Source organism: Dreissena polymorpha, chromosome 3, assembly GCF_020536995.1.
Source record: "Dreissena polymorpha isolate Duluth1 chromosome 3, UMN_Dpol_1.0, whole genome shotgun sequence".
In the NCBI taxonomy this organism is placed as follows: domain Eukaryota; kingdom Metazoa; phylum Mollusca; class Bivalvia; order Myida; family Dreissenidae; genus Dreissena; species Dreissena polymorpha.
In genome coordinates this window covers 142,958,066-142,978,408 of record NC_068357.1, presented here as the reverse complement: position 1 = coordinate 142,978,408, position 20,343 = coordinate 142,958,066, and the positions used below count along the sequence as shown (strand labels likewise).

Sequence of the window (20,343 nt, the reverse complement as noted above, 5' to 3'; positions counted from 1 at the left end):
GTGTTATTCATCCAATCACAAAAACAAGAGTATCACCTTCCTGGTGCAGACTTCTTATCTATTTTTCTGATTTTCTAAGTCTAAAGAGGGAGAAGGCTGTAGAAGTTAACAATATATGCACACATTCTCAGAATTTAAGAAATGCCCCTCCTAAGTTTTATCAAGTGTCAATCACACTCAAATTTTACACTGCATTATTTCAGCTGATACTTGATGTTCATCCATGTTCTGTTTCCAAGTGCTTTGTAGTTGTCCTGAACTTTCATTATCTCCCGTTTTCCCTAGGTAGATGCCTGCAGTTCGGGACTAGGTAGGAGGAAAATGCATCAAGCAATGCAGCATTCTCTTGACAATAACATGGTCTATGCACCTGTTTCTTTTTCCCTGTTTTCCCTGTTTTAGAAATAGATATGAAAACATGGATAACAATAGATAACAAGTCAGAAACACAATGCCCCCTACTGCGCCACTTTGAATTAATTTTTTTTATTTTTTTATTGTATAACTTTCCTTGCCTTGTGAAAATAATCTTGACCTTTCAGCACTCAAAATGTGAAGCTCTATGAGATACACATGCATGACAAATATCAAGCTGCTATCTTCAATATTGCAAAAGTTATGGCCAATGTTAAAGTTTAGGACTGACAGACAGACTGACAGTTCAACTGCTATATGCCACCCTACTGGGGGCATAAAAAGTAGAGGCAAGAGCGCCGCCAATGGGTGCCAAAGCTCATCATTTATTTTATTATTTGTTATTTTCTCGATTTCATATAAAAAGACATTTCTAGGTAATATATACAGAGCCATATTATATAGGGCCGCAGTTTAAAATGTCTATTTTAATCAATGCATGTCAAAAGTTTCAACCAAAAAAGTTTTTAGCATATGTACAGCATTAAGTGCCAAATGCAAAGAACAATCTCATGCATCTACATAACAACCTGACAAGTGTACAGAACGACTTCATGTCTTGTAATCTGCACATAACCACTTGATAAATATACAGGATGAACTGCAAAATGCAAAGAATCATCTTGTTTTATATCTACATACCAATTTTTTAAATGCAGAAAACAAATTAATAACTGGATGTACATGTAACCATTTGCTAATTGTACAGAAAAATTTAACCATGGCCCAGGACCATCTATTAAAATGATGGCTGAAAATATTACACTGCAAACCTATTGCTTACTTTCACTGTTCTGTGGGGAACAAGTAGATGGATTAGTTATATGTAGCACATTTGGTGTGATGCATAAAAAAACAAGAGCTGTCAGAGGACAGTGTGCTCGACTATTCGAGTGCTTGACAGTATAACGTAAGCCATCATGGAGGGGGGGGGGGGGGTATAATGTGGGTGTCAAAGTATGAATCAAATGTGATTATAAATAAAGAAGTTATGGCAATTTTAGCAAAATGTTCAATTATCTAAGTATAGAAGGGGCCATAATTCTGTCAGAATGCTTGATACAGTTGTCTGCTCTTGTTTATAGATTGGGGGTAATGTTGGTAAAGAAGTATGCAAAATATCAAGGCAATATGTCAAAGGACATAGCTAATATTTGGGGTGGTACGCAAACTTTTACATTTGCACGCTAACGCTAACGGGAACAGAAACGCCGACGTGAGTAGGATAGCTCCACTATATATATTTCATATATAATAGTGGAGCTAAAAATGTCAAATACACATATAGTTAACAAAAGGGCCAATAGGCCCTGGGTCGCTCAACTGAGAGACTGAGATGGAAAGAAGCAATGATTAAAACTCTTCAGCAAATATTTCAAAACATTGGTAAGACTGACTTTAAAAGATGGTGTTTTAAAGTATTTACACTAGGCTTATTTAGAAAATTACCGTACCCACTGTGGTGGCCATATTTTTAATACCCATAAGAACAGTTTTTCTAGAGTGTTCACTGGCTTTATTTACTACATATATACATGGAAAATGACAAACCACCCTTTCCGTGGCCATGTTTTCACTTGACATGAACAATTTTAAAATTCAATCAATAAATGTTTTAAGCTCTGGCGGCATACTGGAACAAGCATTTAAGCCAAATAATGGCCCTTTTTGATAGAATCCCAAGTTAAGTTTTCATTCCAAGTCACATGCAGCAGTCCAAGTGTCTATCTATGAAGGTGCTTCAAGAAGGTCAACTAGAAATTCTTGACCCATAAAAATCTTTGAGAAGAATATGAATCTTAAAACCGTTAAAGGTACACTAGATACATAATTAAACTGAACATGACCTTTAATAATGTGACACTGACCTTACACCTCATTTGCACATACTGTAGAAAACATTTAAATTAAATCTTATTCCTTGCCCACTTTTCACTTCACACTACAAGGAGAACTTACCAAAGTTATCTCTCAGGTTGCCACAGTCACTATCACTTTCCTGCGAGTCTTCTTCAGGGTGATAATCAGGATCCAGAACATTGTCATTACAATCTTCGAATTCATCCTTTTCATCTGGTTCATGAATTTGGATATTCCTGGACCTGTTAACCAAACAAGTGCAAACTAAACATTGGTACAGTAACCACAGTACTTATTTTCCAGATATGCTTATATTCAAATATGTGCTTAGTTTCCAGACTTTACAATGCTGGATTGGCAATTTAATAAACACAATTCGTTGCTTGTGATAGTTCTTGCTTTAATTTGGCCCAAGCAATTCAGGAAATGTTGTGAATGTTTCTTTTTTTCAGATCTGGCAGCTAATATGCATTTTTTGCAATAGAGGGGAATGGTCCGTGCTATTTGGGTGACAGACCACACAAGGATTATTCATGTCGTTACTATAAAGTTGGCAAAGCGGTTGCAGAGGAGTTTTCATTTAGAGCAATCAATGACAAATTGGATGACATAAAAAACACACTATAGCTCAAACAGAGCCTTTCAGATTTTAGTAATTACAACAGACTAAGCCATCAGCACACAATGTTCCCAATAAATGATAGGAGAGCTGACTTACCTTAGAAATGGAAATGGCCAAATTTCTGATCCCACATCAGACTCTGAATCATCAACAACTTCATTGCCTAAAACAGATGTTATGTATAATGGAATGAGCTTGATCAAGAGAAAGCAATGTCTTTATCTTTCAAACAAACAGATGTATTGCATGTATCAAATATTTGTTGTCTGAAGCTTCAGTATTCTACAGGAACATTCTATATACAAACTTTATCTGCTTTAAGCCAAAAAAATAAATTCATAACAGGATGCTTAACACGTAGCACTTTTTATGTGCTACATAACCACAGACAGATACAGACACACACTTATTTAACAAGAAGGCCATAGGACATTTATCTGAGGCACAACCCTACTGTCACTTGCAGATAAAGTTATCTGCTACAGTAGAGGACACTAGAGAATGCCAAAATCAATTAACAAAAAAAAGCCCTTTCAGTATTCTTCATAAATGTTCTCTCAATCTTCTGCTTTTGGTTAGGCAACTGATTTCCTCAGCTTTTTATGTATGGAATGACTCACGATTTTATCACATGAAGACAATTAATTCAAATGTTATAGAAGAGCTGTCCATTTAATAGATAATGCTCGACTATAGAGTATTCAAACTAATATACCTACAATGTAGACTTTAATGGAGGTACATACAGAAATGAGATAATATTACATGGGCTTTGTATGAATATGAAGATTAAAATTAAATTCAGCCTGAAGTTTTTAAGTCTATGGACATCTTGGTATAACAAAAGCTAACCATGTGAGCTAAAACATACAACAGTCTAATGCCATTTCCCATACAGATGGGGTCATATTTGATATCAATGGGCTGTAGCTGCAGTACTCTTAAAATTAATTCAAATTAACATCTAGAAGCCAGAAAACAGATGTCATCAGGCAATTGATTACAAGGAGGCTCAATATGTAGCACGTTTGGTGTGCTACATAAACAAACACACGTGTTCCACAATGGTCTACCAACAAACAGACAGACTGACAGACCAACCAACGACAGACAGACCGACCAACATCCAGCAAAACAATATACCCCTTCTTCTGATAACAGCATGTTGTCAGTTTGACAGGAAGAGTGTCTTATCAAACATGTTAATCCCTTTTAATTTTGGTTCGCAATTAGTTGTTATTGTTGATGTATTCAGTAAGCAACTTGTGGGTCATTAATTAGCAGCTTGTGGGTAATTAATTAAAAAGCACAAAATCGATTGAAATAATAGGTTGCGAATATTCAAATGCCAACTCTGCAATTCCAATACAGACGATTCAATTGAATTTTCGAATATTCAAATAGTTTTGCCATCCCTATTAGATATCAATGGGCTGTTGCTGCAGCATTCTTTAAATGAATTTAGTTAAACTTAAACAGCTATAAACCAGACACTGATTTCATCAGGTGATTAACTATAAGACAGCTTCAAATGTAGCACGTTTGATGTGCTACATAAACACACACACACACACATCATTTTCTGAAAAATAACAGCTTTACTATACCATTTGGAACATCTATGTAAATAAGGGTTTAATGGCTAACCCCTTTTTGTGCAATCCTTAACATATGCTGTTGATTGACATGGCTTTGTTTATACATGCAGATTGTTTTTATTATTTATTGCATGTATATAACATGCTGCCATGCAAATCTATGCATTTCATGTTAAAATCAACTTATCTATCTAATAAATCTATTTATTTGATCTTTAACACCAAGCAGTTGTTTTGATATTTTATCAATGGGCTGCAGTATTCTTGAAATGAATTTCATTAAACTTTAACAGCAAAGCTTATAAGCCAGAAAACTGATTTCATCAGGTTATTAACTACAAGACAACTTAAAATATAGAACGTTTGGTGAGCTATGGGCCAGAAAACTGATTTCACCAGGTGATTTGTTACAAGAAGGCCAGGGTTTTATTAAGCATTTTGGGAAGATAGCCCATGGCTTTGAAATTGGGAATTTTATTAGCGTTTCAAGAAATTGGGAAAATAAATTGGGATTTAAAATTACATGAAAGATTTCAACATCTTTAATCCCAAACACCACAAACACCATCATGCTAAAGTTTTCCACATAGAGAGCTCACACAAAGTCTTCAGTCACAAACTAATTTCCCTAGTTTCAACATGTTGAATATCAGTCAGCACTTTGCATTGTTGGAATGTTACTTTATTTAATGATGCTTGCTTAAAAAAATCAACAGTTTTTGTTTGGCCACTTTTTTGCTTTGGAATCTTTTTCACGTAACATTTCAAATTGTGTAACATACTTGTTTTCCACTCAGCCGAATCACAAAACACTTAAATTTTATCAGAAATATAATAAGAGCCTGAACAACACAGATAATATCGGGCACAGGAATAATGCAGACGTTATGCAAATCATGGTAAAATCTTACTGTCAGAGGACAGCGCGGTCAACTATTCCAGTGCTTGACAGCATAACGTAAGCCATCATAGGGAAATTGTTCAAATTATTCAATAGGGTCAAGATAATAGATCAGGTATATTTTCCACAATCTATTGAACATTTGTAAAGACATAAAACAAACTAATAAGATTTAATTTTAAGTTTGATAGCAATAGCTTGGGTGGGAAGTTTGGACAGTCGTTCAAAAATAAAGTAAATAAATATTATTTTTCTTTAACCATGTTTCATAGAAAAAAAATCTTTTTGGGTAGGGTAGGGGGGGTGTGAGGGGGTATAATGTGGAGTGTGGTCATTTATTAGACAATCTTTCAAAATAATTTTATTTGGGGTGATCATAAATGAAGAAGAAATGGAAATTTAACTAAAATTTATTCTTTTGACCTTGAGAGTATAGGTCATTCAAAGGTCAAGGTCCAATTGAACTTGCCAGATACAGTACCCTAATGATAGTAAGAAAATATTTGAAGTTTGAAAGCAATAGCTTTGATACTTTAGAAGTTAAGTGGATCTAAACACAAAATTTTACAAAATATTCAGTTACAAAGACAACAAAAGCTGTCACCATAGGATGACATATGCCCCTTATAAACGCTTTGATGAAGTTATGAGCATTTTTCGAAACAGAAACGCAGATTTTGAAACCTAAACGTGGACCCTAAGTTAAAGGTCAAGGTCACAGGGCTAAAAATGTGTGTTCGTATGGAAAGGCCTTGTCCATATACACATGCATACCAAATATGAAGGTTATATCTGAAGGGACATAGAAGTTATGAGCAATTTTTTTAAACCTAAACGCAGATTTCGAAACCTAAACACGGACTCTAGGTTCCAGGTCAAGGTAACAGGGGTAAAAAAAAGTTTGCGTATGGAAAGGCCTTGTCTATATACACATGCATACCAAATTTGAAGGTTATATCTCAAGGGACATAAAAGTTATTAGCATTTTTCAAAACCTAACCGCAAAGTGTGACGGAAGGACTGACAGACGGATGGACAGTCCGATCACTACATGAACCCTTTTCTTTGAAAGGGGGCATAAAAAGGGCCATAATTCTTACAAAATGCTTGATACATTTGTCTGCTCTTGTTTATATATTGGGGTCATGTTGGTTAAGAAGTTTGCATAATATGAAAGCAAAATGTCCAGGGACATTGAAAATATTGCAGGTGTTATATCTGAAGGGACATAGAAGTTATGAGCCATTTTTTAAACCTAAACGCAGATTTCGAAACCTAAACGCGGACCCTAAGTTCCAGGTCAAGGTCCCAGGGGTAAAAAAAAATTTGCATATGGAAAGGCCTTGTCTATATACACATGCATACCAAATTTGAAGGTTATATCTCAAGGGACATAAAAGTTATTAGCATTTTTCAAAACCTAACCGCAAAGTGTGACGGAAGGACTGACAGACGGATGGACAGTCCGATCACTACATGAACCCTTTTCTTTGAAAGGGGGCATAAAAAGGGCCATAATTCTTACAAAATGCTTGATACATTTGTCTGCTCTTGTTTATATATTGGGGTCATGTTGGCTAAGAAGTTTGCATAATATGAAAGCAAAATGTCCAGGGACATTGAAAATATTGCAGGTGTTATATCTGAAGGGACATAGAAGTTATGAGCAATTTTTTAAACCTAAACGCAGATTTCGAAACCTAAACGCGGACCCTAAGTTCCAGGTCAAGGTCCCAGGGGTAAAAAAACATTTGCATATGGAAATTGATACATTTGTCTGCTCTTGTTTATATATTGGGGTCATGTTGTTTAAGAAGTTTGCAAAATATGAAAGCAAAATGTCAAGGGACATTGAAAATATTGCAGGTGGTACGCAAAATTTAACTTAGATTTATCAATAATATGCATAATCTAAATGGAAAAAGGGCCATAATTCTTAAAAAATGCTTGATACAGTTGTCTTCTCTTGTTTATAAATTGGGGTCAAGTTGGTAAAGAAATTTGCAAAATATTAAAGCAATGTGTCAAGGGACATAGGAAATATTTGGGGTGGTAAGCAAACTTTAACATTTGCACGCTCACGCTTACGCTCATGCTAACACTCACACCGACGCCAGGGTGAGTAGGATAGCTCCACTATGTATATTTTATATATAATAGTCGAGCTAAAAACTGTGCGAGACTGGATCAGGCTACGCTTTGTTAAAAATCTAAATAGACTATGTCATTAGCGCTTTTTTCCCAATGGGGAATTTTTAAAGCCAATTTTGGGAAAAAGTATACTTTTTGTGATTCGGCTATAAAATAGAGCTAACAAAAAACATGAAGTCTTAATATGTAGCACGTTTGGTGTGCTACATTAACACCCACACACAATCATACCATTGTCTAATTCCATATCAGAGTCCTTTTGAGCCGAAGGCCTGTCAAGAGGCTGCAAATGATGACTGACAGTTTCTGTCGACAGCTCTGCACGACTGTCCATTGATGGCTTCTTAATCGTTGGAGGCAAATCTTTTTCTAAAAGAAAACAGCTCAACTTTACAATCGAAAACATCTTTTTGATCTTTCACAACTAGCAGATGTGTTTAATATAAATATCAATGGGCTGTTGCTGCAGCATTCTTTACATTAATTTAAACTTAAACTACTGTAATCCAGGAAATGGATTTCATTAGGTGATTAACTACAAGATTGCTTAAAGTGATATTATAGGCCAGAGGGCCAGATAAGATGCGTATTTGCGTAAAGTATGCATGACAAAAAAGAAAATACGCTGCAATGTTGAGCATCGATATACGCTCATGGTGAAAACATTTGACATTACATTCCATAAAACCCGAATCGCCCAACTTCAAGCATATAATTTTTGCTATCAGTTGATCTCTTGTGTGGCACTATGAAAAAAACTTTTACCTTCAAGCACCTTTTTAAATGGCGCCAAAATACACATATAATGAACAAGTTTTGTGGGCCAAGCTTAGATTTTGATCGTGGCTGTACAGTGTGTGCTAAACAGTGGCTTGCCAAATCAAGACGGAAAAAAGGGATTAATGGCTGCTTATAAGCCAAGGGCAAAAAAAACCCAGAAAAACTGTTAAATAAAACAAAAGTGATTGCTTTATTGTGTACAAACTGCTTGTTATAGCGAGTTAACATAACATGTACAGTGTATTATTAATTCTGATCCTTTGAACAAAGTTACTTCTTAAAATTATCAGATTTTGATTTTTACTCATCAATTAAAAATTTCATGAGTGAAATACCCCTTGGCTGAAAAAATTATCTGGAGCTGTATTATAGGCATATTACAGTTTATAGGTGGCTATCGCAACCGTTGTTTATTTTTGGTGTTTTCACTTCATATACACTTATATTTGTTAATGCAGCATCAACATACTAAAACAATATCCCAGAAAGAGAAAAATAATGCATTTAAACATCAACAGTACTTTCGTTTTGACAACTGATGACACACAAGATTCGATTTACGATGTGAATCTTAATCTAGTGTTAGTGCAGATTCATTCATTCGACACAAAGACACTATTTTGTTTTACGGATTATTTCCGCTTAGAGGACTGGGTGAGTCATGTAAAATATCGAATAAAATATAAACTTTTTATAAACAACTGGTAGAAAGATGAATGGCAGATAATTGGTCAGTAACCACATTTTAACTAACTCTTTTGACCTGTTCATTATTTTCAGCTCAATTCAACAGTGAAAAATGCATATAATATCACTTTAATATGTAGCACATTTGGTGTGCTACAAAAGCACACACACACACACACAAACATACCATTGCCTGATTCCATATCAGAGTCTCTTTGAGCTGAAGACCTTTCAGGAGGCTGCAAATGATGACTGATGGTTTCTGTCGACAGCTCGGCACTACTGTCCATTGATGGCTGATCAATCGCTGGAGGCAAATCATTTTTTGAAAGATAACAGTTTGACTTTACCATCTGAAACATCTATTTGATCTTTCACAACAAGCAGTTGTGTTCCATATAAATATCAATGGGCTGTTGCTGCAGTATTCTTCAAATGAATTTAATTAAACTTAAACAGCTATAAGCTGGAAAATTGATTTCATATGGTGATTTATTAAAAGACGGCTTAAAATGTAGCACGTTTTATGTGCTACATAAACACACACACACACACAAACATACCATTGTCTGATTTCATGTCAGAGTCTCTTTGAGCTGAAGACCTTTCAGGAGGCTGCAAATGATGACTGACAGTTTCTGTCGACAGCTCAGCACTACTGTCCATTGATGGCTGATCAATAGCTGGAGGCAAATCATTTTTTGAAAGATAACAGCTCGACTTTACCAGCTGAAACATCTATTTTATCTTTCACAACTAGCAGATGTGTTCAATATAAATATCAATTGGCTGTTGCTGCAGTGTTATTAAATTGAATTTATTTAAACTTAAACAGCTATAAGCAAGAAAACTGATTTCATAAGGTGTTTTATTATAAAACGGTTTAAAATGTAGCAAGATTGGTGTGCTACATAAACACACACATACAAACATACCATTGTCTGATTCCATATCAGAGTCCTTTTGAGCCGAAGGCCTGTCAAGAGGCTGCAAATGATAACTGACAGTTTCTGTCGATAGCACAGCACTACTGTCCATTGATGGCTGCTCAATCGCTGGAGGCAAATCATTTTCTGAAAGATAACAGCTGGATTTTACAATCTGAAACATCTATTTTATCTTTCACAACTGGCAGATGTGTTCAATATAAATATCAATGGGCTGTTGCGGCAGTGTTCTTTACATGAATTTAAACTTAAACAGCTATAGGCCAGAAAACTGATAACATCAGGTGATTAACTACATGATTGCTTAATATGTAGCACTTTTGGTGTGCTACATAAACACACACACACACACACAAACATACCATTGTCTGATTTCATGTCAGAGTCCTTTTGAGCCGAAGGCCTGTCAGGAGGCTGCAAATGATGACTGACAGTTTCTGTCGATAGCTGTCCATTGATGACTGCTCAATCGCTGAAGGCATATCATTTGCTGAAAGATAACAGCTGGACTTTACCATCTGACATATCTGCAGTCGAAACTCAATGGCTCGAATTTGTCAGGACCAGCAACAAAAACTCGAGCCATCCAGAATTCGACCCATCCAATTTCTAATAAAGTGTTGTTTACGAACATTTTTACCTTCAGTTGACGAGTAAGCATAGTGCTTAAACTCTGTACCACTTCGTTCTACTTTCTGCTTTTGAATTAATAACAAGAATATCAGTGAAACTGATGGATGCTCCCAGATGAGGCGCTTTGTCAATCTATGTGTTAATAACCACCTAAAAAAATCTACTATTAGCCTCTGTGACCTTGACCTTGACCCCAGTGACCTCAAACCTCATCAAAAGGTAGAGGTCCATGCAAGGTACCTACATGCCAAATATGGAAGAGATTGGTAAAGTATTGAAGGTGATATGAGAAACTGTAACAAAAGTGTGACGGGAAAATCTATTATTAGCCTCTGTGACCTTGACCCCAGTGACATCAAACCTCATCAAAAGGTAGAGGTCCATGCAAGGTACATACATGCCAAATATAAAAGAGATCGGTAAAGTATTGAAGGTATGTGTACTATGAAAAACTGTATTAAAAAAAAGTGTGACAGAAAATTCTATTATTAGCCTCGGTGACCTTGACCCCAGTGACTTCAAACCTCATCAAAAGGTAGAGGTCCATGCAAGGTACCTACATGCCAAATATGACAGAGATCGGTAAAGTATTGAAGGTGCTATGAGAAACTGTAAAAAAAAGTGTGACAGAAAAAGTATATTAATAGCCTCAGTGACCTTGACCCCAGTGACCTCAAACCTCATCAAAAGGTAAAGGTCCATGCAAGGTACCTACATGCCACATATGAAAGAGATCAGTAAAGTATTGAAGGTGACATGATAAACTGTAACAAAAGTGTGATGGAAAAAGTATATTATTATTAGCCTCGGTGACCTTGACCCAGTGATCTCAAACCTCATCAAAAGGTAGAGTTCCATTCAAGGTACCTACATGCCAAATATGAAAGATATCGGTAAAGTATTGAAGGTGCTATGAGAAACTGTAAACAAAGTGTGATGGAAAAAGTATATTATTAGCCTCGGTGACCTTGACCTTGACCCCAGTGACCTAAAACCTCATCAAAAGGTAGAGGTCCATGCAAGGTACCTACATGCCAAATATGAAAGAGATCAGTAAAGTATTGAAGGTGCTATGAGAAACGGTAGCAAAAGTGTGACAGAAAAAGTATTTTATTATTAGCCTCTGTGACCTTGACTATGACCGAGTGACCTCAAACCTCATCAAAAGGTAGAGGTCAATGCAAGGTACCTACATGCCAACTATGAAAGAGATCGGTAAAGTATTGAAAGTGCTATGAGAAATGGTAACAAAAGTGTGACGGAAGGAAGTACGGAAGTAAGGAAGGAACTTCAAACTGGCAACTATATGATCCCCGAAAATTTTTAGGGAGCATAAAAAACAAATATATATTTAAAACTTGTATGTACCAATATTTTATTTTATTCAATGTCATCTTTTACTCAAATCAATTAACGATTGAGTCGATGGCATGTTTGAAACCGGTGTTATACTAAATATTGTGTTCCTTTAATCAAGCAGTCCTATTCCATTAAAAGTTTATGCGACCCGAAACGAGTTTGAGCCATACGAACAAAAGAACGTGTGAAAATTCTGATCGGGACTGTTACAACAGTTTGAGCCATCCGATAATTCGAGCCTTGCGAATTCGAGCCATTCGACAAAATTTTATATGGATATACAGTAACAAAAATTCAGTGCTTTAATGAGAGTTAGAGCCTACCGGAAATTCGAGCCAAAAGAGTTCGAGCCATCGTGTTTCGACTGTATTTGATCTTTCACAACTAGCAGATGTGTTCAATATAAATATCAATGGGCTGTTGCTGCAGCATTCTTTACATGAATTTAAACTTAAACAGCTATAAGCCAGAAATCTGATTCCATCAGGTGATTAACTACAAGATTGTTTAATATGTAGCACATTTGGTGTGCTACATAAACACACACACACACAAACATACCATTGTCTGATTCCATGTCAGAGTCCTTTTGAGCCGAAGGCCTGTCAGGAGGCTTCAAATGATGACTGACAGTTTCTATCAACAGCTCAGCAGTACTGTCCATTGATGGCTTCTTAATCGCTGGAGGCAAATCATTTTCTGAAAGATAACAGCTCGACTTGACAATCGGAAACAACTATTTGATCTTTCACAACTAGTGACGTGTTCAATATAAATATCAATGGGCTGTTGCTGCAGCATTCTTTACATTTATTTAAAATAAAACAACTATAAGCCACAAAACGGATTCCATTAGGTGATTAACTACAACATTGCTTAGTGATATTATAGGCATAATACCATTTATAGGTGTCTATCGCAACCGTTGTTTATTTTTGGTGTTTTCACTTCATATACACTTATATTTGTTAATGCAGCATCAACATACTAAAACAATATCCCAGAAAGAGAAAAATAATGCATTTAAACATCAACAGTACTTTCGTTTTGACAACTGATGACACACAAGATTCGATTTACGATGTGAATCTCAATCTAGTGTTAGTGCAGATTCATTCATACGACACAAAGACACTACTTTGTTTTACGAATTATTTCGGCTTAGAGGACTGGGTGAGTCATGTAAAATATCGAACAAAATATATACTTTTTATAAACAACTGGTAGAAAGATGAGTTGCAGATAATTGGTCAGTAACCACATTTTAACTAACTCTTTTGACGTGTTAATTATTTTCAGCTCAATTCAACAGTGAAAAATGCACATAACATCACTTTAATATGTAGCACATTTGGTGTGCTACAAAAGCACACACACACACACACACACAAACATACCATTGCCTGATTCCATATCAGAGTCTCTTTGAGCTGAAGACCTTTCAGGAGGCTGCAAATGATGACTGATGGTTTCTGTCGACATTCGGCACTACTGTCCATTAATGGCTGATCAATCGCTGGAGGCAAATCATTTTCTGAAAGATAACAGTTTGACTTTACCATCTGAAACATCTATTGGATCATTCACAACAAGCAGATGTGTTCAATATAAATATCAATGGGCTGTTGCTGCAGCATTCTTCAAATGAATTTGATTAAACTTAATTAACTTCAAGATTACTTAATATGTAGCACTTTTGGTGTGCTACATAAACACACACACACACACACACAAAAATACCATTTTCTGATTCCATATCAGAGTCTCTTTTAGCCGAAGGCCGGTCAGGAGTCTGCAAATGATGACTGATGGTTACTGTCGACAGCTCAGCACTAGTCCATTGATTGCTGATCTATCCCTGGAGTTAAATCATTTTCTGAAAGATAACAGCTCACTTTTACCATCTGAAACATCTATTTGATCTTTCACAACAAGCAGATGTGTTCAACATAATCATCAATGGGCTTTTGCTACAGCATTCTTTACATGAATTTAAAATTAAACAGCTATTAGCCAGAAAACTGATTCCATCAGATGATTAACTACAAGATAGCTTAATATGTAGCATGTTTGGTGTGCTACATAAACACACACACACACAAACATACCATTGGCTGATTTCATGTCAGAGTCTCTTCGACCTGAAGGCCTGTCTGGAGGCTGAAAATGATGACATACAGTTTCTGTCAACAGCTCGGCACTACTGTCCATTGATGGCTGCTCAATCGCTTGAGGCAAATCATTTTCTGAAAGATAATAGCTCGACTTTACAATCTGAAAGATCTATTTGATCTTTCACAACAAGCAGATGTTCAATATAAATATCAATGGGCTGTTGCTGCAGCATTCTTCAAATGAATTTGATTAAACTTAAACAGCTATAAGCCGGAAAACTGATTCCATCAGGTGATTAACTTCAAGATTACTTAACATGTAGCACTTTTGGTGTGCTACATAAACACACACACACACACACACACAAACATACCATTTTCTGATTCCATATCAGAGTCTCTTTTAGCCGAAAGCCGGTCAGGAGTCTGCAAATGATGACTGATGGTTTCTGTCGACAGCTCAGCACTAGTCCATTGATTGCTGATCTATCCCTGGAGGCAAATCATTTTCTGAAAGATAACAGCTCGATTTTACCATCTGAAACATCTATTTGATCTTTTACAACAAGCAGATGTGTTCAACATAATTATCAATGGGCTTTTGCTACAGCATTCTTTACATGAATTTAAAATTAAACAGCTATCAGCCAGAAAACTGATTCCATCAGATGAATAACTACAAGATAGCTTAATATGTAGCATGTTTGGTGTGCTACATAAACACACACACACACAAACATACCATTGGCTGATTTCATGTCATAGTCTCTTTGACCTGAAGGCCTGTCTGGAGGCTGAAAATGATGACCGACAGTTTCTGTCAACAGCTTGGCACTACTGTCCATTGATGGCTGCTCAATCGCTTGAGGCAAATCATTTTCTGAAAGATAACAGCTCGACTTTACAATCTGAAAGATCTATTTGATCTTTCACAACAAGCAGATGTCAATGGGCTGTTGCTGCAGCCTTCTTTACATCAATTTAAACTTAAACAACTATAAGCCGGAAAACGGATTCCATCAGGTGATTAACTAAAAGATTGCTTAATATGTAGCACATTTGGTGTGCTAAATTAACACACACACACACACACAAACATACCATTGTCTGATGCCATATCAGAGTCTCTTTGAGCCAAAGGCCTGTCAAGAGGCTGCAAATGATGACTGACAGTTTCTGTCGACAGCTCAGCACTACTGTCCATTGATGGCTGCTCAATCGCTTGTGGCATATCATTTTCTGAAAGATAACAGCTTGACTTAACAATCTGAAACAACTATTTGATCTTAAACAACAAGCAGATATGTTCATATTTAAATATCTATGGGCTGTTGCTGCAGTTTTCTTTAAATGAATTTGATTTAAATTAAACAGCTATAAGCCAGAAAACTGATTTCATCAGGTGATTTACTACAACACAGCTCAATAAATGTATGTACCATATCTACATACTGGTATATACATTCAAACTACCAAAACTGCAACTATTTCTAAAGAAGTCAGTATTTTTGTAATTTTTTCTTCCAATAAAGGTTTATAACCATGCACAGCATGGTCATTTATAAAACAAGCTGTTGATAACTTACACATTGTGATGTGGAATAAAAAATGTCAACATGCATGGGAGGTTAGTATTGTATTGGTTCATTGGAAGGTATGGCATAGCCATCAAGTCCCAAAGCCCCATAGCGGTCAACCTTAAGGGAAACTCTACAAGTCAAAAATTTAAAAATATTAAAATTAAACAATCCCTCAAACAATGGCAAAGCAAAGTTGCTTGTCAACACATAAGAATTAGTGATGTTTTTGGCCTGCTTCAGTTGCATGCACGTTCACTTTATTATAAAATTGACTTATCAATGAAAACACTAAACTCCGGGTCGCTGGGAGTTGCAACTGGTTGTTTGAATATTCCATGTCAAGTCTCCTCCCCGAAATCTGGGCGCTTCTTTATTCTGTAATATTAGCAACATGATCTATTTTCTGGCATAAATAAACACAAACAGATCATATATATATTACAAACGCACAAATTAAAACAACTTACGCAGGGCCCTTTCTACACATTGGGGGATTGGGGCCGGGCCCTTAAAGGGGGGAATTTTGCGTCGTTTTGGGCGAAAAGGGGACTTTTAGAAGATCTTATCACCAACCATTCAACACTTAAAATTGCTATATTTTAATGTAATTTACATAAATATACATGTTATCAAAGGTTCATAGCACAATACCAGCTGGCAACATAGGTATAAAAGTAAAAAAATAAAATAATTTTTTTTTTTTGGAGGGGGAATTTTTAGTTGAAATAGGGGAAAAAAGTATACTATTTTAAGGGGGGAATGGGGCCAAATTTCGGCCCCAAAAACGGCCAAACGAGGGCCTTGTTACGTGATGTGGTGTGTTCGAATAATAATTATATTAATCTCTAATGTTTAAAACATGTCAACAGTTTATCAAAATGTTTACGTTTTTGAAATTGAAAAAGCCGAGTACTCCGAAAATTCTGAATTCAAAAATACGCTATTGATTATCACCGGAATCCTCTGCTAGACAGATCTTGTGTCTAACCAACCAATTGTAATACACTGACTTTCTACGGAACCTCCGTAAGATAGATAATGGTCAATTCAAAACTTGGACTTTCGGTTTAACAACGGTTTTTATAAAAAAAATCTTTTTAGCATTTATCAACAAACAACACGCAAATTTATATAGATGGTAACAGGTATTGTGTTTGTTACGCTGTTTTAGGTTGATTGAATTCGAATTAATAGACAAACTTGAGACTTATTATTTTGACATTGAATTTGGTCTAATCAAGAACAGCTCAGAGCATTCAAAAAGAACTAACTAGATGTAGTGAATATTTTAGTGTTTCTTGTAGCAACTATGCAAGGTTGATCTTCCTTTTTCCAGATAAATTCTCTAATTACAACAGTCTGTCCACTTGTTAGTCGTGAAAATTTAGTTGCATCGTAACAGATGCATCTACCCTGTACAGCTTGGCATATTTAGAGGCATCTATCTCATTTTCGATGGGAAACTCTGCAGGAGGCTGGCAACTAAAAAAATCGTTTACTTTTGGCAGCTGAGACCTGAACACAATCAAATTGTCTGCGTAATTCAATTTGCAACAGTTATGATTGCAGCAAATACATATGAAAACTGACCAATGGAAAGCGAAACTTTTTGAAGAATCTGGTGCGTAGACCTGTACTGTAGAAGAAACACGGTTGGTTTCGAACAAACACGACATGTCAGCTCCTTTGCGCTTGGAAGTAGATTCAATGACAGCCATGAGGGCAAACCGCATACTTTGCTCGGAAAGAATCTACTTTTCAGAAGGAATATCTCTTTTTCTTCGACAAAGCCCAACTCCACATTTCATTTGGCGGCCATTCTGGAAATGGCTATAAATCACTTTGTTTGTGGGTTACAAAACACACTTAAAGCATCGGATTCGCTGTTATTTTGATCATTTTCTTAATAATGTAATATAAAGACTCATACAATTAAAAATTATGCACAAAACATGTGCTAACAGACATTGTCTAACTTCCAGAATCTGTTCCGCCTAAATATTTGGCAGTGAGGGTGGGAGTATTGTTATTGCAGAATTTGCGCAATTTTACCAATTGTAAACATTCATATTGTCGTACAGTATATACATATATCTAATTCCTCTGGGAAATACCCATTTCTGCCAAATCATACAAATGTTAAGATTCATACAAATATAAAGACTCACACAAAGATAGAGACTCATACAATTTAAAATTATACATATAACACGACATATTAATAGTATATCAAAAAGTAAATGGAGGAAAACAAAAGTCCATAAATAAATAATCATTTAATAATGTATGTATACCTGTTATTTACCTAAGTTATTTAGTCATTTTTCTGGGCAGGAAAAGTAATAATGCGCCTCCTGTCAATAATACATGGATTAATTATCTTTCCTTTATGTTCCTCACATTGGGGACCGGCTATCGTCCCTCCCAGGTTGGAGTTGTTGAGGCTATCTCCAAATTAACGATTTACTTCCCCAGTTTGCCGGGCCTTTGTTCCCCGGGCGTCTGTTGTTGCAGCCGGACCCCGTGGTTCCAAGCAATTCCCCTGTTGTGTCTTGTCAGGCCACAAATAACCCCTTAGCCACTAATAACCCTCCGGCCATAAGTATCCCTCCTGTCCCGGCAGTGTTGACTATCACAAATAAATAGAAATTCTTCCGTTGCCTACGACACCGGCCACTTGAACGTATCCCTTTTTGTTATAGGTGATGTGCTTTGTAAACAGCAGACTGTGCAGATTTACACACTGGTCACAAAACAACCCTCACTGTAGAACTCTGCCTCTGTTAAAGTGTCATTGCTGAGAATAATGTAATGTAAAATAATGTAAACAATAATGTAATTCTGTATGCCAAAACATGTTAGTGACCCCAGTTAAAATAAAAATAATAAATAAAACTATTATATATTAAGTATTCATCATTAACTATTAGATAATAAAGGTTAGGTTATTATATAATACATAGAACTCTTCCTCTAGTTTCAGAAGGACTACAGCCTTTGGTTTTTCCTTTTCGGGAGAAGTTGTTGACATAGAGTTCGCCCTCTAGTTTCAGAACGAAACAGCTTCTTTGTTTATATTTATTACAGATGATATGGCTTTATTCCACGGAGACTGACATCTTCCTGTTTCGAAGGTTGACGTTCAGAGCACAAAAACAGTCTCTGTCTCCAAACCCTGCTATTTAACCGACTGAGCTATTTCCGCGCCTTGAGTTTGAGCGGTATTCCAAACTGAATCAATGGTCGGACGAAGAGAACGCAGAACAGCCTCTGTTCTTCCTTGTGTAGGACCTCCACTAACCTTCTGCCATCTGAGCAAAAAACTACAAACTGCAGCTTTTTTCCAGCAAAAGAAATGGGCTTTTCCTTCAGTGCAACGGGCGCATTAATGAGCTAGCTAAGCTCTTGCTGCAAAATCATTATTACTCGTGTGACATTAATTTTCGTGGATTGTGTGGATAACCGATTTAAGAACAATTAATTATTTCTAATGTTTCCTTTTCAAGTTGTATAACCAACGAAATCCAGACACTCGCCCCAACTGGAGTTCCTCTCCGGTGTTGGAATTGTGCCGAAGCTACATGGAGGCTCCTGCTCAATGTATTCCCTCCTCAAAGTATCTAACTGTATCTTAAAGACCTTTGTTAATTTGTTTAAATTGTGATTCAATGTGCACATCGACAAATGTCTCACATTGCTTGCGCAGTTAATTTGTTAAATTTGAGTGTGGAGAGCCGGTTATGGGCCTTTCCCTTGTGTTATACAAACATGGTTCACATAAGTTCGTCTTTGATTCGTGATTCGATCTGACTTCATTATTGATAAACATCGACTTCTTTCTGTAGGATTTTCACGATTAGCTTTCCGTGAGGTTCGTCTACAACTACAGCAATCACTAGCAACGACATTAAATATATACTCACATAAACAACCTCGAGCTAGCAGAGTCTTGGATGTCGCCAACATGGTGAGGTCGAGACTGCCAGGGCAGGTATTCACCATCACATCAACCCTTTGTTGTAGGTTGCAAATGTTCAGCTTTTTTACCACCAAGACTGCGATACTGCCAAGTCACTTTCCTTCTGTGGTATCGCTGTTTGCAGACATTTATAAATGCGTATTCTTTCGCTCTAAATTCATCACTGCTTTTTTCAAGGCCATTTCCAAACTTTGTCTTCATAAACGCTTCTAGAACTTCATCTTCCCGTTTTTTTCGTCCTGGCTGTTCAGGCTTTTCTGTTCCCTGGCCCCGAAAAACGAGTAAACTATTTTCAATTGTAATATTACTCGAATTTCCGGCCGGCGAATTAATTGTTTACCCGGTAAGCATTTTTACGGCTTACGCGACTTGAATAAAAAATAATGCAAACAAACAAAACAAAATACGTCAATCAATAGTGTCTCTTGACATTTTCGTGCGTCAATCAATCAATTTAATTCAGTGCACCATTACATATTGTTTGTCCATTAATAAGCAATAAATAAATATATAATATAATCCATTGAGTTATGTCTGTTTCAAGAGCTGAACAATTTGGGTCACAACCACTTTATCTTGTCATTGAACTATATGACGTTAAACCCCAATTTCTTGGCACATTGTTTACATTTTTATCAGCACGCAGACATTGTAAACATTCAGGTCATCAGGTCATCTGGTGCACTTAAATCCGCCCACTGATCACGCGACCTCGAAT

General features: G+C 36.3%; 2 protein-coding genes across 18 annotated transcripts in view; one reads left to right on the top strand and one right to left on the bottom strand.

Annotated features, from left to right (window-relative positions):
- The window catches only part of LOC127871775 (DNA annealing helicase and endonuclease ZRANB3-like), a 238,710-nt gene that overhangs the window by 174,363 nt on the left and 44,004 nt on the right, over positions 1 to 20,343 (top strand). The gene's annotated exons all lie outside the window — the stretch shown is intronic.
- LOC127871778 (cytadherence high molecular weight protein 1-like) lies at positions 150 to 17,463 on the bottom strand. Of its 10 annotated transcripts, XM_052414964.1 has the most exons (12): positions 17,237 to 17,463; positions 15,168 to 15,305; positions 14,809 to 14,946; positions 14,061 to 14,198; positions 12,514 to 12,651; positions 9,949 to 10,086; positions 9,577 to 9,696; positions 9,201 to 9,320; positions 7,778 to 7,915; positions 2,993 to 3,059; positions 2,374 to 2,516; positions 150 to 393 (listed from the first exon to the last, which is right to left on the bottom strand). In XM_052414964.1, exons 2-12 carry the CDS (start codon positions 15,295 to 15,297, stop codon positions 266 to 268), a joined length of 1,398 nt encoding a protein of 465 aa, XP_052270924.1. In that variant the 5' UTR covers positions 15,298 to 15,305; positions 17,237 to 17,463; the 3' UTR covers positions 150 to 265. The 10 variants fall into 10 exon arrangements, with proteins under 10 accessions (XP_052270924.1, XP_052270925.1, XP_052270926.1 ...); XM_052414965.1 differs by lacking the exon at positions 12,514 to 12,651; XM_052414966.1 differs by lacking the exon at positions 14,061 to 14,198.

What these genes read in the sequence shown, in the direction of transcription:
- LOC127871778 (XM_052414964.1), bottom strand. Translation starts at nt 15,297, where the DNA reads ATGCCACAAGCGATTGAGCAGCCATCAATGGACAGTAGTGCTGAGCTG. An exon ending in TGACATGAAATCAGCCAATG is followed by an intron (nt 14,199 to 14,808) that starts GTATGTTTGTGT and finishes ATTATCTTTCAG; the next exon opens with AAAATGATTTGCCTCAAGCG. An exon ending in CAACCTGAGAGATAACTTTG is followed by an intron (nt 394 to 2,373) that starts GTAAGTTCTCCT and finishes TTTCTAAAACAG; the next exon opens with GGAAAACAGGGAAAAAGAAA.